Genomic DNA, 18,034 nt, shown 5'->3' with positions numbered 1-18,034 from the left:
CTCTATTCATCTGTTGCGTTATGTGGTTAGTCAAATTGCCTCACTTCACTTTTCCAGTTCAAAAAAGCGACATTAATTTATTATATATCATAAATTTGTAGTTGCCAAATACACAAAATGTCACTAAACTGCTTCTTCTTTTTTTTTTACAGATGTAGTTACTCTGTGTCAGATTGTAAAGTGTTAGTAATAATTCAATGTATCCATCATAGCTTCCCTTTACAGATACATGAGAGCTTAAAATCCTGAATGGCTCTAGAGAAACTCGTCTTCCTCTGTAAACTGGCCTCTCCATAACACATGCATATGTAGAAGGGCAAAATGAGGTGATCTGTCCCACCAAGTCCACATGGTACTTCACACTCTGCCAGCATAATGACATAGCATGGGCTGTCTCGGTAGCCAGCGTCTGTCCATCAGCTTCCCCCAGAGCGAGGCGTTTAAAATGGATCTGGGTCACAGTGGGATCCCCTCTGTCCACCCGCTGGAACCTGGAAGCATTCAGTTCATTTGTGACAGATCTGCCTGAATTACTACAGCCAATCCATGTGACACACTTTACTGACAGTGAGAGCTGCTGCATTATGTATTAACACCTAGACGGTGTGTTCTTTTTCAGTACACGCTGATGCATTCAACATGCCACTATCTCTGTGTGAATGACAAAACTGACATTTGCTCCACTTTTTTGATTCCGTACTCGAGTGACTGCTGTTTAGCACTTTAATAACACTTTAATAACAGTACTCAGTATCAGTATTCTCTCATTCTACCTTTAGTCTGAGGCTCTTCTCTTGTTAAGGCTCATTAGTTCCAGTAAAGGGAAATTTTCATACAAGATCATTTTCAACTCTGGTGACAGTCGCAGTAAAAACCTGGGTACATAAAGAATCTTTTTATTTATTTTTACATTTTGGTTTAGAAGAACTCGACTGGTCGGCACAGTCTCAATCTGAATCTGAGCTTTGCTAAAAGCATCGACTGTCAGCTGAGCTTTAACATTCAGTGGTTAAATAAGAGCAAATACGTGCAGTCTTTTCCAAAAGCCTGACGGCATTCAGCCCTGTGGCAGCTGGGATAGGCTCCAACCCTCCCATGACCCTGAATTGGATAAGCAGAAGAAAATGGATGGGTAGATGTATGGTTGGATAGACTAATGGCATTACCTTTGCAGATGGGTGAAGGCTATTAATTATACCCACATGTTTCAGTATATTTCAGTAGTGCATTAAACTGCCAGGTTTTGTATGTAAAACAGTGTTAAGCCTTATCTATGTAATGCATCTGTAGTGCATCTGTGCACTGCTGTTGCAGCAGACTGCATAGCCCTAAGAGTTTTGTTGTGTTGTCGTCCTGCTGGGTTTCAGGCTTTAGTGAAAGAGGACATCTTTTAAAAGGCTCGGCTTTGCATGACGCACTTGATGTTCTCTAGTGGGGGAGATTTTCTTCTTACTTTTAAAAACAAAATACTTTTTGCATCAAGTTACCTTCACTTCATTTGGTAATCCCCTGTAATTCTTAATATGTAGCAGGATTCTTTAGCTGTCAGTTTATTTGAAGGCACGGACTTTAAATTTCATATATTTGATGTGAAATGTCAGCTTGCTGACCAAACACATCTAAAGAAATAGAGACTCCAGCCTCATGAGTAACTGAGTTTGATGTGAATGAGCTCCATGCTCCATGTTGCCATGCATGGGACTAGATCTGATTTATTTTTTTTGTATGTATATATAATATTTAATATTTTTCTTTAGGTCTCCGATATGTGCTCAGTTTAGTACCAGAGGCACTGCACAATGCTGGTGATCCCATTCATATTTATATAAAGGCATCACACCCATGCATACTCTGAACCGGAGATTACCTCAAAGCGAAACCATCTTTGCCGGGTGATAAGCTTTTGAACCTTGGCTAAACATTTGTGGTACATTTTAATGTGTGAAATTTATCTAGAGGTCTGTTTTTCTGCTCTGGGGAAAAAGCAGTTTCCCCAATTACTCAGATAGTAAAAGGTTATTTACTCGGTACAAAACCTCTGTTCATAGAAGGGTAATTTAACTGGGTTTTCTATAGCTGCTATAATTGGCCCCTTGATCAAACCTGTGTGACTGGAAAACAGAGTACAGCTGCAGGGAGGACGGACCGAAGACATGCTTTATAATGATGCAACGCACCTAGCCAAAATAGTCAAAACCGTTTAACTCTCAAAGCCTTTACATTCAAAAACTAACTGAATGTAAAAGAGACTCCACCAACTCCACATTAAGGATGTTAGCAAAAGTCAACATTTGTCTGAAATGTCACAAACTCCCACCGGCAAATCAGCGTCGGTGACCTACGGGCACCGATCTTTCACAAAGGCAGAACTCAAGCCACTGTCATCAGCTCAAAGCCTCTTAAAGAGCTCACACGCAGCTATCAGAGCTGTGCTTTTACTGCCTTATTGAATGATAGATGAACATATTTAAATGGAAATAAGCCACAACTGCATAACCATGAGTTGTATGTTGTTCAGGGGGGAAAAAAAGAAGATATAATTGAATAAAGGCAATATTTTCACTTATTGGAATTCCCATTGCTTCTCAGTGACAGAGGTCTCACAACATATTGCTTTGTTCTATAGCCAACAAAACAACACATTACAATATTAGCGCAACATCAAATGACACACCCGCCGCAAAGATGGATGACCGTGAGGTGCAGCCGCTTCCACGTACCCAGACAAAGTGACTATAATCAATCATCTTGGTAAAGCGCTGCTAAACAGTGGATTCTGTCAAATGGAAGAAACACTTACAGGCTCATAACTGAGCAGTGGCAGTTTACTGCTCACTTGAGACACTGAACAAATCAAAGCTTTCATGTCTGGGGATATAGCAAATACTGACTTGAGTGGATGGAAGGGCTGACTGATACTCTGCTGAAATAGAGAACAACATTTGTCACGTTATTATAGAAGAGCCAGTCGTGCCGAACTCATAAAGGTCAGTTTTTCACTACTTCAACACTGCGGCATAGATAATGCATAAAGTGTAGTGACTGTCAAGGCAAAGCAAGGTTATTTGTATTGCACAGCAGCTATGGATGGCCTGTATAACACGGGTGTATAATGTATTGAATAGGACCGATAGAAGAATCTGTTCTCAGATTCTGAGTCTTCGAAAAACCCCGAAAACAAAAATTGGATCCCTTGAGCCAGGAGATACGTTGACATTTTTCATAAGCTGTTGTCAAACAGGCATATTAACAGTATTATAACAGTAATCCGGTCGTTAAGTCTGACATCACTAGCCGTGTCTGGACCTAAACTCCGCTGCAGGTCCATATATCAAACGATCACTATGGCATTACTGAGAGTTGAAAAGCTGTCTAAAGTCTTTCATCTTTAATAAAATGATCAGCGTTCTGCTCTACCAGGTGTAACAATTGAGTTTAACATCCAGGCATCCATGAAAACGGAATTTATGACATTTAACGGAGTTAGAAGTTAGCAGGAAGTTAGCTCGCTAGCTTCTATCTAAATACAATATAGCGTGTCCTGACTGCGGGGTTTTGGAAACAAATTAAAACGTACAGCTCTGTTATCACTTCCAACATAAATGAAGACCAAAAACTAAACAGCAGTGACGTTTGTAGGGTTACTGAAGTTTGGCTAGCTGGTATATAATGATGTGCTACGTGATCGCTAGCGACACAGCTATGTTAGCATAATATAAACAAGATAACTTTTTTTCCACTCAATAAAAGTTAACGTGAGTGTTCTCGGTGGTCAGGAACAAATGTAATCGCATGGCAGGATGCTGTAAAAGGACCAAACTTCAGCCAGGAGAACAACTGAGATAATCCATCCACAATACGAGGTTAGTTACATCCTAAGGTTTTAAAAACTGAGCTTAAATAAATGATTAGCGGTAATAAAAGCAGAGGGAGGTCAACAGTGATCACTGACTGTTTTAGGAGCCTTTTGAGATTAAATAGAAGAAAATACAAAACATTAAACATGTTAACAACACAAAAGCCATATTAAACGCAGACTACTTTAGGCCCGGAATTAGGATTCGTCACGTCATCACTTAACGACCGGATTAGATTCCAGTTATAACCATCTTATTTTTATTTGGGCTGTATACCTCATGTTTGCTGTGCTGCTGACTGGTTTAGTTTAACTTGATTTGTAATATGTTTTTGACTTGATTGTTATTACTTTTGAGTCGGGTCAGTTATTCTATATAATAATGCAGTCTGAATAAATCAAAAAGGGGCTTCTTTTTTATTACCTTTCTTTGTGTCTGCTGATGTTGACACACTTTTATTTGCTTTTGTTCTTCTCGTAACAGGAAACCACCACCATGACTACCAGCATAGCCACCTGGACCTGACCGCCCTGACACCTAAAATGGGTAAGAAACTGCTTGACTGCTGATGTGTAGTTACAGGCAGAGTCCAATTCACTGTGTAACCCTAGACTGATAACGTGATATACTCTTTTTAGTTTAGCCTGATTTCATGGCAGTCATTGGCTTCATTTTCCAAAATGATATGCATTATTATCTCTAAGTGATAGAAAGCCGAGCAATTTCTGTGATAGACTATTTCCAATTTCAAAAACAAAAGTATGCCTTTCACAGGGAATTTAAAGTACGAGGAGCTGATAAAGAAATCCTCGGAGAAAATGAAAAGCAAAAAGTGTGATAATCAAAGGATCGCCTGTGCAGTTTGCTCGAGTTATTGAAAACCCAGTTACTCTCATAGCATCCCATCTATTTTTCTAAATGTGATTTTCTGTGAAAGGGGAGCAGCTCTTCACTGTGGAATTACTGAACGGTTCTGCATTTAAATGGCTGTGAAATGAAAGAGGCAACCTGGATTTTTAATTACTTACAAAAATCCCCTCTGTGATATTCTAAAACTGCAGAGGCCAGTGTTTTGTGTCACTGTTTCGGGTTAAAGTTATCGTCATTGAGTCATTAAACAAAGTTTTTTACCATTAACGGAGCGCTGCCATCCACATCCTGCCTGCGCTTGTCTGCCTCTTAAACAGGCCGGCTTTTCATGGGAAAATGGGTTTCGAAAGTGCTTTCAGAACCAAATAAAACTCTTCAAACAGCACTTTTGAAGTCTATTTAGCTTCTGATGAGGATCATAGCTGCAATGCATAATTCAAGAGTTGCTGGTTTGGACGTTTTTGTTAACCCTTGGCAGCATTCCTGCAATATTGTTTTTGACCAAGGGCGACCTCTAGTTTGAAACATACTGTGCACATTGATTGTTATTGATCCTTTCTTTCTCACTTGGATTTGTTAGCCCACAGACAAATGAGATACGGTAAGTAATACACATACACATGGTGTTTATGTGTATCTTTTCATCAGTTTTTCTTTAACATAATTCATGTATAGTAGCAACTGAATTCTTTTCCTGCACACTGAGGGTCATTATTCTCCTTTTCTTTCCTTTTGTTCAAGCGCTTGTGTATATTTTGCAGTTGCAAAACTTCACATTGCTGCATTACAATCCATGACCTTTAGTCCAACCTTAAAAATCTTTTCTACACACATTTTTTTTCTTTCCTCTTCCTTCACTCAACCTACCCCACAAACCCCCACACACACTTTCTGATTCTGTGAATGTCTCCCCTCTACACCATATGTTCCTTGGTGTTGTGTGTCCCTATCCTCCTTGCTGCAGTAGTCGCCCGGTCCTATTTTTAAATCCAGCACCCGCGTCCCTGCCTGAATCCCAGCCCTTTCCGCCCACCGCGCCTCCTGACCCGTGACTGGGCGTCCTAAATTCTGAAGCCACAGGAGCTCTGTGCAGTGCAGGGAGCTGTAATGGTGTTATACATATCACAGATATCCCCAAATGAACTGTTAAAGGCGTGCAAAATGATCTGTCGTTTGAGCTGCTTAGATGCAGTTGAGTGACGCAGTTTCCCGCTGACTCAGAACTGCAAAGAAGACAAATTAGTCATTTCATTGAAGCTGCAACTTCAGTAAATAATATCCTTGAAATGCCTTGATGCAAAATCCTCAGCAAGCCTTAGCAAGCAAAGCGCTCTTTGTTAAGCATAGTCCTTTCTAAAATACAGCCCATTCTGACTTTTTAATTTTTAGTTCAGTTCAGTCTAACATGTTATCTCTTCTTTTTAAAGTTCTGAGTATGTTTCTGTCCAGCAAAGAATTAAAATTACATCTTCCAAACTGGGATCCCAGTCTGAGAGGTTCTTAGTGCCAGAAGTAGCCATGTTTAGACAAAAGGCTGAAGTGTAAACTATCAACCAGTCCCAGCAAGCTTGGTTCACATTGTGCATCCATAGATTGTACTGATGCAACCAACAGATACACTATATGGTCAAAAGTACTGAGCTACCTTTACATTACCTACAGAAGCTGCTCGGCAATGGAAACCTATACCATGAAGCTCCCAGTGCACACTTTTTGTGCTGATGTTAATCCCAGAGGAGTTTTGGAAGTCTGGAATTACTGGTGAATTTCATGCACCATGTGCCTCAGCACTGGTTGGGATGCTGTGATTTCTAAATGTTTCCATTTTGCAAAAATACAGTTTACAGTTGACTGTGGAATATCTAGTAGGAAGGAAATTCTGTTGCAAGAGTGGCATCCTATGAGAATACCATGCTCGAATTCACTGAGTTCTTTAGAGCACAACATTCTTTCACAAATATTTGGAAAGGCAGAGTGCATGCCTTGATATATGCATACTTGATTTTTTTCCACCAGTGGCAGCGGGACTTTTGTCCATAAAGTAGTTAAGGCTGACGCACTGGTAGCTGTTGGTCAACAAATGTTGAAATGAAAAACAAGGATTTGTAAAGTTTTTTTGCAGAACTGTTCATCTTGAAAATGAAATATGTGTAGAGATGTTTGCCTGGCCATGCCAGATTCCAAAAAGCAGGACATCACAAGCTGAAATGATGCCGAAATTCACCGCTCAGTTGTGGCTATTTTTAACAAGCACCACAGTTCAGAAGAAAAATGACAGTGATCATTTGGAGCGAGCCCCAAGTTTTTGGCATTTCTGAGAGAACTCATGCAACTATCTTAAGGATACATACACATATGCCCAAAATAAACTATCCAAATGTCACAAAAGAAAAGATGTTCTCATCTGAATGGAGCCATGTACCAGGCTTAAATATAAAAGGGTGAGAGCGACTTTGAAAATAAAGGGGAAAAAACCAAGAAAAAGTTGCAGACGGTCGCAAGGAATAGGCGAAAACTTTCGACATGGTTCAGAAGAAAGATACAAAAACCACTTGAACCACATCATTTCATGAGTGGATGGAGGAGGAACAAGGAGCATATGGAGGATAAGAACAGAAATAACTGGCCTTTTCTGTTAGTTCTGACTTTAAAACAGCCCAAATCTGACCAGCATGCACATAAGATATGGTGGGTGTAGTTACAGTGGTTACCCCAGTTACCCGTGCCCACATTCACATTTTTAATACTCTAACTTGCTGTTCAGTGTCTCAGTTATTTATTAATTTTATTACCAAAAGTTGAAAAAATGTGTAAAACAGTCCCTAAATGCTCTGTAGTCCTGCTCAATCTTTCTCAACACACATTTCCCACTGCATCACTTTCCTTTCTTTTTCCCTCAAGTAAAGACTCCCAGTGTAGAGCCCATCCTTTTGACTGACTGTGTGCTGACTGCAGTGCACCACTTCCTCCCCTGTCCCCTGTAGAGCGACCCCAGCGGATGAACAACATCCTGACCTCAGCCACGGAAGCCTACGACCTGTCCCTGTCCAGATCCTTCCAGAACCTGAGCCATCTGCCGCCTTCCTACGAGCTGGCCCTCAAGTCTGACTTAAGTAAATACTTTCCACAGATCTAGCAAGTGGTCCTTCAGTCGTCCTCCATCACTGTGTCATACCTGATACGCTGCAAAAACACAGGCGATGACATCACCCTCATGTCGGGCCTGTGCATTAGAGGTTTTACTCGATTCACCGCGCCGGGCCCGATGAAACATCTCAATGTCCATTACAGAGACATGCATCATGATAACTACCTCCAGATGTTTGTTAGCTCATCATACAGATAGTACTCTCACTTTTCACCTTTTTAGGGAAATAAACTTTTTAAAATGCATGACAGCACGCTCAGAGGCTCCACACTCATTCCCATCCACTCATCTATCGGCTCATAGACTGACATCTAATTGGCGTGTAATTTAGTTCCATCTGTGGCCCATGTCATGTTGCTAATGTCTCTTAATGACATATTAAGAACCATTTTTTTTTTCAGCTGAATGGCTTCTATACAACAACTGGATGGCACTTTAATGTCTCGCCAATACTACAGTTCATTATCCTCATGGTGACATTTTCAGTTTGATGATAACGTGGATGCTGCTGCTTTAACCTCCTCACTGGTGCATTGTCCACTGGTTCGTAGAATGGTTTCATGTGATGAGTCAAGTTTTTCTTCATTTATTTAACTTTCATTAAAGCCACAAGTTTCCTGAGGTATGCTCCATCTGTGTGGAAGGTCTTTCCTAAATGACAGTAAATTACATTTACCTTTATTGCACAGTAAGATGGGACATGAGGCATGAACAAGAAAACAAATAGGAAATCTCGACTATTTATGAATTAAACATTTTTTAATGCGATCTTTAAATTAAGCTGTTTATTTAATGTTATGTTTATCTTGTGAATTAATTCAGTCCCAGGTCATTAAACTGCAGCTTTGCTAATTTCTAGGCTGGGCACGTGGATTGTTAGGGTCCATTGAGTTGACGTATTTAGTGAGATTTTATAATCAAATATTGATTGCATATAGCCTTATTCATGCTTGACGTTTCTGGGGCATGTTTCCATGTAGCCAAAATTAATCAAACTCAACAACTGCATTAAAAGTACCTCCACACATTTGCATCAACATAAAGTATGAATGTTTTTCTATTGCATTAAAAAGAATACACATGCATCTTCCATACAAAATACAGGCATCTGGTGTAATGATAAGGAGGTTTTTGTTCCAGCTGCATATACCTATTCCCTACCAAACACCAAGCAATCACTTTCCAATCTGTCGGGGAAGACACATTTTTCCTTACTCACTGAGTCACTGGCAGATCTTTAGGTCTGTGTGTCCTTGGCTTTGCAGACAATTTCACAGCAACCGCCTATAACCTCCAGCAACTGCTTTTTCTCTAGCAACTGGTGGTTGCCAGGCAGTTGCCAACCAGTATCTAGGCCTGTGTGAGTGGGGCATTAAATAGTTCAATTCAATTCAATTTTATTTATACAGCCCCAAATCACAACAAGAGTTGCCTCAAGGTGCTTTATATTATAAGGTAGACCCTACAATAACACATGCAGAGAAAAACCCAACAATCATACGACCCCCTATGAGCAAGCACTTTGGCGACAGTAGGAAGGAAAAACTCCCTTTTTAAATAGTATGCTCTAAATGCTCTAAAATTCCACAAAATATATAAAGCTGAAGCAGATCAGTCATTCCAGCAGCTGATGTGGGCTGACATGACTGTTAACAACTGGCATATATATTATATGTATATATAAAATTGCTTTTATCCTACTCGCTTATAGCTTTAGCACCCAGAAAGTACACATTTCATCGCTAACTTCTGGGTGTACTTTAGTTTTCCCTTAAGCTCAGAAAGAGCTTCACAAGAGTTTGCAAAAATGGTTCAAATAAAACCTTCAAAGCATCAGGAGGAATCTTAAGACAAGGTACGCACACAGAGAAAGCCACTTAAACATGTCACTGGTCCTTTTTTACACTGTGTGGTTATGTGATAGAAAAACATGCATCAGAGCAATCTCCTCTCAGCGCATTCCACATTTGTCTTTTATAAGTTTGTCTTTTCTTTCACTTATCAACTCAGGGCTTTGCTCTTATCTTGCCAGAGTCCTGTACAAACACAGAAAATCACAGAGATGAATCATGTTGAACTACAAAGAAGCTTTTTGAATTTGAGACAGGGGCCCAGCAGAATTTGTCAAACACGCAAGGAAAGTCATCCCTTGAAGAAAAAAGAAGTTCTAGCATGAGTGAGATCTTTGGAAACAAGCCTAAAAGTAATATAATTAGTTGCAATTTTAATGGAAACCATCTGGAGAGACGATGATTAGTAAATTAAATTAGCATGGTTTATTTGCAATTTAAAATTGGCAATTATAAATCATTTCTGGTGTGTAGTTTTTGTGTGTGTATGAGAGAGAGAGCGAGAGCGGCACTTCCATCCTCTCCGTCCTTCAACGACGTCAACGACGCAGGGATTGAGGACGCAGCTCTAAAATAACCCGCTTAGCTCCTCCAAGGAGGCGGCACAAAGAAGGAGAAACCAATCATATTTGGCTCTGCTGTTTTTCCCCTTAATCACCCTTAAAAGGGATTAAAACACCTTTTAGAACAAATAAGCCACCTTTAATCCGCCCAAAAAGAAATACCTAATTGATATTACTCTATCCCCCTTTTACATTCTACCACTCCTACTCCAAACCTCTGACGATCACTTTATAATTGATGTTCCACCAATTTCACGAGTGTTAGCGCATTATATGATTACGGTGTCCTGTGATCAATAGCTGACACATAAATACACTGGCTATACTGCATGTAATCTAGCAAAGTGGGAGCTGGGGTTTAATTAGCAGTTGTTAGCAATTTCCTGTGTTGTAGCTCTGCTTCACATTTGGGACCCTTCAGCCTCTCGCAATCATTTTAACAGTAAAGTGCTGCGTTTTATCTGAGCCGCAGAGATGAGATCAAGTAATTTCCATTGCCCTTCTTAAATCATTTCAGCCACTTACACTGTAAACAGTGGAACATGTGTACATCCATAAAGAATAAGACCTAAATCAAATGGAAGCGGAGGCAGTTATAGAGGAGCAGGCCATTTCGAGGATGACTTTACTTATCTCAGTGGCAGAAAGGAAAAAATAGCTAATTTCAGCTGATTGTAACAAAAAGCATCTCTTGTTTTCTGATCTGTTCTTGTCCTGTCCTATGAAAACTTTGACTTCAAATATAAAAGTAAACAATGTGTAGGAATTTGTAGAAAGTGGGGGACGTTGCTACATTTTACTACATGTGTCAATAGCAAAGCATCAACCCTAATGAATGACATCCTTCAGCATCCATCTAAAGATAAATACTGAGTTATATAAAGAAAAAGTAGAGATTGAGACAATAAACTGAATAGAAAAGTGGTTACTGAGGTCATAAATCATAAAAGCAGTACAGTCATTTTCCCATAGACTTCTATACTAAAACAGGCATTTTGCACCACAGTCGAGACAGTACAAAAGATAGATGTCGTTACTGTGACGTCACCTGTTGGTTTGCAAATTCCTGTTTTCAAGCCTCAAGATGAGCCTTTCAGGCATCTTGACTGCAAAAAATATATGTGGGGAGGAGTTGGGAAGACTTAAACTGCTTGCTCATTAGCTAACGACTGACAATTCGTTAGCAAACAAGTTCGCAGAAAATACCACAGATGGTCATCCTTTTGGAAACGAAATCAGAAAGTTGCTTCTCGTAGACTTTTTATGAGACTTTTTGCAACCTTAGATATCCCCATGGTGGTGTTCACATAGACCACAGTTTACAACATTTTACCACAAGGAATGAATGCTAATTTAATCTTTAATCTTCCCTTTTCAGACCCTAAGGTTATATAGACTCCGCTCCGTGTTGTGGGTTTTTTTCTTATTTATGCCATATCATTATCTGAGTGTAACTCTTGAGATCTTATTGACTGGAAACTTTACTTTGACCTGTCATTAGAGATATGAGCCGCAGCTTGTCAGTTGTGTCTATACTTGTAGTTCGGTTGACATTTCCCGCCGTAATGTCATATCTAAACCAACCCTTCGGGGAAGAATGCTAGACCGCATCGCCACAGGCAAGAGTTTGGCTTCCCTCATTAGGAATGCACAGACTAGTGGACATTAAAACCTCAGAGTGGGAGAAAATAAGGTGACCTTCTGCATCCAGGCGTGACATCTCTCCCAGAGAGACGAGCATCCAGACAAACAATTCCCATCATCCCCTTTCTCCACGACCTGGTGAAGCGTGATATAGTCCTAAAGCGCCAATTCAACCTCTGTGTTCTGCAGTAATTAACTACTGCAGAGGTAACAACTGCTCAGCACAATAGTTAATCAGGCAGGCTCCTTGGTAGCCTTCCCCTTTTTGCGAGCACGGCCAAAAACCAGGTAGACAGAAGTCTGCTGAGAGCTACCTGTGGCTAATACTGCGGTAATGATTTTACCATTAGGAGTGTGTGCACACAGCGGAGCGGCGGCCTGCTTTCTGGCAGAGGATTAAATGACTGGTTGCCCGTTCAGGCACCACCCGCGCATGAACTGTTGAGTACTGTGGTTTGCTGATGAGTGTTCTCAATGCTGAAGGACAAATACATTGACAAGAGCTTGGAGTTATCCTGTTTTTCACGAAGGGAAAGGACAAAACAATTCAAACTGCTTTGAATAGCACTTTCCAGCTGGTGTGGGATTATGTTATCAGTTCTTACTGCCACTATTACCGTGGGGATCGCGTTTTTGTGAAAGACCGGGTTAATCTGCCGCCGCAGCTGAGTGTTTTGTTATTTGACTTAATGATGTCGCGAGACGCACTACGCAACCGTCATCTGTACTGAGCCACACAAATGGCACGAGCCTGGCCTTCAGTAATAGTAGATAGAAAGCTTCTAATACCCAAATAGCCACAGAAAAGAGATTTTATGCTCAGTAAAGAGTCTCCTTAGACTGGGGAGAGGTTTTTTTTTCTGATGCAGGTACAGGCTCTTGCTTGTGCAATAATTTGTTTTGATTACTAAAACGTATCAGAATGAAAAATGATCTAATATGCTGCAAAGCACGACTTGCCCAGGAAACATTTTGGCAATGAGCAACCATTGCTTTAATATTCATTCAACACATTGTGTCATGATTGGACCAAATTTAGACTTTCTAGCAACGGGGGCTTATTACCCAGAATTCTTTGTAAATCAAATGGAAATAAGATAATTTTTAATTCACGAGCTACAAGGTGGGATTATTCTGCAACCTTTGATTCCTAACACACTGACTTATGCTGCTGACAGTCCAGGGTTAGACACGACTGGATTATATTACTCATACCGAAAGAGCAGAGTGATGATCGTCGGGCATTATGTGACAGTCTGAAGGTCAGTACAGCTAAGCTCACCATGTGTTCCTGTGTACATAAACGACATAAACATGTTTATTCAGTGTTCCCTGATTTACTGGTGCCTTTCTGTATATGCATGTTCTCCTAGTACTCTCTTAGTTTTCCTCCCACGGTTTAAAGACTTGGCCATGGGTATGAATGTGTGATTGTCTGCCTTTCTCTGTTTGTTCTGGACTTATGACTTGCCCAGGGTGTATCCTTCCTTTTGCCCTATGAGAGGGGAGACAGGATCAGGCTGCTCCTGATCATAAGCTGGATAAACAGTTAAGAAACTGGGTGGATGCTCATAATTTCCTGGTTTATAAGAAAGGTTCCCGACTCCCGCTGTTGAGCATGGAAACAGCACCCCCACCCCCCATCTGTCTTTCCACCTCATAAGCCACACTGCAGTTTTTGCCAGTGTACTGCAGCTATTTTTGACCAGGGATGCAATGTTGCTGTTTCAGTGATTGATGGGTGCATTTTGCTAATTTGTTGAAATAAAGCTAGCTGCGGAGAGATGTGGCATAAGCCAAGCTATCCAAAATTACAGCCATTCAAAGCAAAGCCATTAAGACTCAATGCCTGCCTCTCCCTGATGATCTTTGTCTCCTAACTCCCCAGGTGATAAAGACATAGATGACTACTACGCCAGGAAGCATCATCCTGACTTTGGTGGACGGGGACCAACCCACATGGTGAAGCTGAACGCAGAACCCCAGCAACACCAGCAGCACCAGCAGCGGCAACGTCCTCGTCGAGTCCAAAGGGCCATGTCGCAGGACCACGTCCTGTCTCCTCCCAGGACGCCGCGACGTGGAGAGTACGGCCTGTCTTCCTACGGTGTGATGGCGGCTGCAGCATATGGAAGCAGCCGCCACCTCTCGGAAGAGCAGCTGCTCTCAGCGGACCGCCTCCATTCCCAGGATCCGCTGTTGCTGTCCCCAGCAATGAGGCGTGACAAGTTCCGGGAGAAGGCCATGGCGAGGGCGATGTCTCATGCTGACATGCTGATACCCACCACGCCAGTTATGGACCGCCACAAGGTGACCAAGATGTACTCTCAACCCAGTGCCTCTACTGACTCCTACAACACGCTGACGGTCAACCACCAAGTGACCACGTCTAAGAGGCAGGCGTTTGCTTCCCGACGAACACACACGGTGGACCACCTGCAGTACATTCCCGGCCACCACCACACATACCACACTGCCAGTAAGAACGAGGTAACTGTTTAACTCCGGGGTTGAAGCATTCCTGAGACCCACCACCAACATCGACAGAAGGATACTCAGCAGAACTGTTCAGTCTTCTCATCAAAACAACCTCCTGCATTTAAGAAAAGAGAACAAAAAAATAACTCTTCCGGCTTTTTAGCACAAGCTTTCTGTGTCATCCAGATTTTGGATAATTAGAATCAAACCCTGGCAAAGACATCTCTCTTTTAGAGCATCATAAGGGCTTTGCGCGGCGACACAAAGATCCTTCATGTCGGACATTAGACAATGTGAAGAAAATATTTTTTAAACTGGATTTGGGACTGGAAGGGAATTGTATCAACTTTATAAATATATAAATATGATATATTTACTATTTGTATTTTCAGTCCTTGTTATAGCTTTAGAGATTCTCATTAACTGATGTAAGCACTTCAGATGGTGCCTCTTGAATTGTCCCATTTCAGCGATGAAGTGGATTTGTGGGTTAAAAAGCACAATTAATGACTTCCCTTTTTTTCGATTAAGTTTTCTCTTCTTCTTCTTCTTCTTCGGTGAATGGCCAGAACATATCAGCTTATTAGTGAAAAACAAGGCTATTTTTGTTGCATATAATAGGAGATTGTAAATAGGCTACATTAGCAGCATTAACCTAGAAAAGCTGGCCCTCCGGCATTATTTTTTCTCCCACCTGGAATCCTTGATTCCTACTTTAAAATTTTGTTTTAGATAAGGTGAATTCCCCCAAATAACATTATTTCCACAGATGTCGGCAAAATATGTGGATTTAATATATATCTGGGGGGTATTTTTTTCTTTTCTAACTGTGCTTGTAGCATAGAATGATTGTGTGTGAAAAAATCTTTTACCAGTGTTGACTGGCAGCTTCAGTCTGCAGAAATAAGTCTACAGGTGAAAACGGAGCCTGATGGTCATTCAAATTTGCTGAATTTCCATATCCTTGCTTTGTCATCCGTAACCCCATCCATCCATAATTCTCAGTTTGTGATTGGTCAGCTGCTTCCATCTCTACATATCAAGCACTCCGTGTTAAGAAGTGCACAAGTTGTGTAATAGTTTGTCGATGTGATGGACCAATCAGTACTAAAGAGGACATCACATCGCCTGTCAGTGAAGCATTGATTAAAATGTTTGAGATATTTTCATTAAAGCAATTGCCTTATTGTATGGAATCCCATATGCTCTTAACTGAACAATCATGCTTGTTGTCTTTGCTTTCTGTGCAATATTATTGACTATAGTTTACCAGCAGAACCAGCAGCGAAAACCTATACGGTGAGAGATGTTGCAGTATATATACCTCAAAAATTCAATTGAAGAAGTCTCAAACTTTGCAGCCAAAACAACCATTAGATATATATCAATCTTCCAATTCTTATTGAAAGTTGTTTAAACTTTACTCGAATAAGATTTATTAAAGTTTTATGGGCTTACAGGTATGTGAAAATACTGTGCTTCTGTTTTCAGTTGACCTGGGAGGTGGGGAAGGTTTTCTCGGTTGCTATATGAAGATCCAGTCCAGGAAGTGAGACAGTCGGGGTCCAGATTTTATACTATTAATAGAAGTGTGGCTGTTAGGATTTGTGTAATTCCTTCAGGGCTTGGGTTTTCTACATGGACTCGCCACAGTGTGTCATAAAAATTGCCAAAGACAGTTTTTTAAGGCAAATTTCTATTAAGTGCAGGAAAATTTAAGCGTGCCATTGCACTTTTTAACTACAGGTGGAGTGTCATGCTGCTTCCTGCCAATCTAGTCCCTATTTAAGTCCCAATTCAAATCCCAGGGAAAGCCAGTTAAGCACCTCCTTTAGGAAATGGTCACATGTCCAAAAAAATAGCTTTCTCACTAAGACAAGTCCCATCTTAATTTAAGCCTAGACTGAATATAAAAGATGGACGTAGCCACCAACTTCAGCTTTCTGCTGAAGCGGTGTGTCTGATGGAGAATCCAAAAACACTTTCACACCCTTTAGAAATAAACATCCTGCTAAATTAAAGATAATTTGTAACTAACAATTGAAACTATGAACTCATACAGAAAGTGTCACACATCAAGTGAGCAGTACAGTCATTTTCTGATAGACTTTTATAAAATTAGTACGGAGCCCCGCAGGGGACATGGGAGAAGAAAAATTAAGGCGGACTTTTGTGAGATCCCGCAAAACTAACTCGGGATCTCGCAAAACTTTTGCGAGATCTCACAAAACAAACTCTTTCTGGGTCACAAAATACACTTTTAAGATATTTTGAGGCGTGAATGTAGTTGTGTAAACGTCAGATACCTGCTCGGTTTACAAGACATCATATATTTGCAAATGTGCTCAGACGTTTTTGGAGATCTGACACCCACCATCTCGAAGCTAACAGGAGGTCGAGACCTACTACAGCCGGGAGGAACACCGCTCTCCCGGCACATCGTGCCTCGACCTCCCGGTCGGCTTCGAGCTGGCAGCCTTCGAAGAATGCAGCTAAAACTTTTGCGAGATCCCGAGTTTGTTTTGCGATATCTCGCAAAAGTCCGTCTTAATTGTTTTTTCTCCCATGTCCCCTGCGGGGCTCCATAAATTAGAGATTTAAAGCTACATCCAACTTTTATATTGTAGCTCAGTTTATGGTATAAAGGCCAGAAATGACATTATGTTTTCATTAAAGGTCAGGAAATGCTCCTCAGAATAACCTTTGTATTTCTACAGACTTGCTATTTCCATTCCCAAAATGTCAGGAAATAAGAAATTGAAATCGTGTCTCTTTGTGACAACTCTCAGCAGACTGGACAAGTAAGATATCAGGAAAACTGTTGTTTCTTTCGATATTTGAGTGGTCAGCCACTGTATATACAACTTGGATACAATATTACTTGTGATTTGGACTGTGCAATTTAAATGGAAAACTTCAAAGGAAAGCAATGGCTCATTCCATTCAATTCTGTGATTATGCTCAAGTACGCTCATGCATTGTTGCACGTTTTCCTTAAGTGTGCTTCATTTCTTGTCATAACAATACATTTAAAATTGATTTACGTTGTGGAGCATGAAAGGTTGGCCAAATGTATCTTAAGTTCAAGAAATGTATTTCTTTGTTTTAATGTGCCACTTTATGTTTTAATGTCAGATATGCATTTAATGATGTCAGTTTGAGGTTGTCTTTTTTCCAACTTTACCGTCTTTGTACACTATTTTTTTCTTCCTATATTGGAAAGTGCTTGCACAAATGAGGGCCATTTGAAGAAGGCGTGATTAATAGACTGCTTTAGACAGATATGTGTTCATCCAACTCGCTCGACTAATTTCACAAACTTCTGCTCCTTCTTTTCACTTAATTAATAATGATGTCATCCCAAGAGCCTTTTCTCTATGTGCAATATTTCCTGTTCATGCAGTATAGCTCTATAGCTCTATTACTCTTTTTAAAAAGTTGTGAAGTTCATTGGCTGCCGTACAGGCTTTGTTGTCCTTTTTATTTAGGATTGTATTGTCTTTCATAGTCAAAGAGGAGTTTTTATAATACAGATAAATGTGGTATGAATGAAAACACGTCTATGTAACTGCACAAATAACCGGAGACTAACTTAAAGGCTTCAACAAACAAATTATGACTGTT

The 18,034-nt window shown here is 40.6% G+C and overlaps 1 protein-coding gene across 2 annotated transcripts in view; it reads left to right on the top strand.

The window, feature by feature from the left end:
- Positions 1-16,603, top strand: part of LOC113020238 (shisa family member 6) — an 84,833-nt gene extending 68,230 nt beyond the window's left edge. The window contains exons 6-9 of one of the 2 annotated variants that reach the window (XM_026164023.1): positions 4,341-4,403; positions 5,308-5,328; positions 7,712-7,840; positions 13,821-16,603. In XM_026164023.1, the coding sequence (XP_026019808.1) occupies positions 4,341-4,403; positions 5,308-5,328; positions 7,712-7,840; positions 13,821-14,434 (827 nt within the window). In that variant the 3' untranslated portion in view covers positions 14,435-16,603. The remainder of the gene's footprint in view (positions 1-4,340; positions 4,404-5,307; positions 5,329-7,711; positions 7,841-13,820) is intronic. The other variant, XM_026164024.1, reaches the window with a different exon arrangement.
- The last annotated feature ends 1,431 nt before the right edge of the window (positions 16,604-18,034 follow it).

This window comes from Astatotilapia calliptera, chromosome 4 (genome assembly GCF_900246225.1).
Source record: "Astatotilapia calliptera chromosome 4, fAstCal1.2, whole genome shotgun sequence".
In the NCBI taxonomy this organism is placed as follows: Eukaryota; Metazoa; Chordata; class Actinopteri; order Cichliformes; family Cichlidae; genus Astatotilapia; species Astatotilapia calliptera.
Note: the sequence above shows the minus strand (reverse complement) of the source record. Positions and strands in the feature narration are given on the sequence as shown.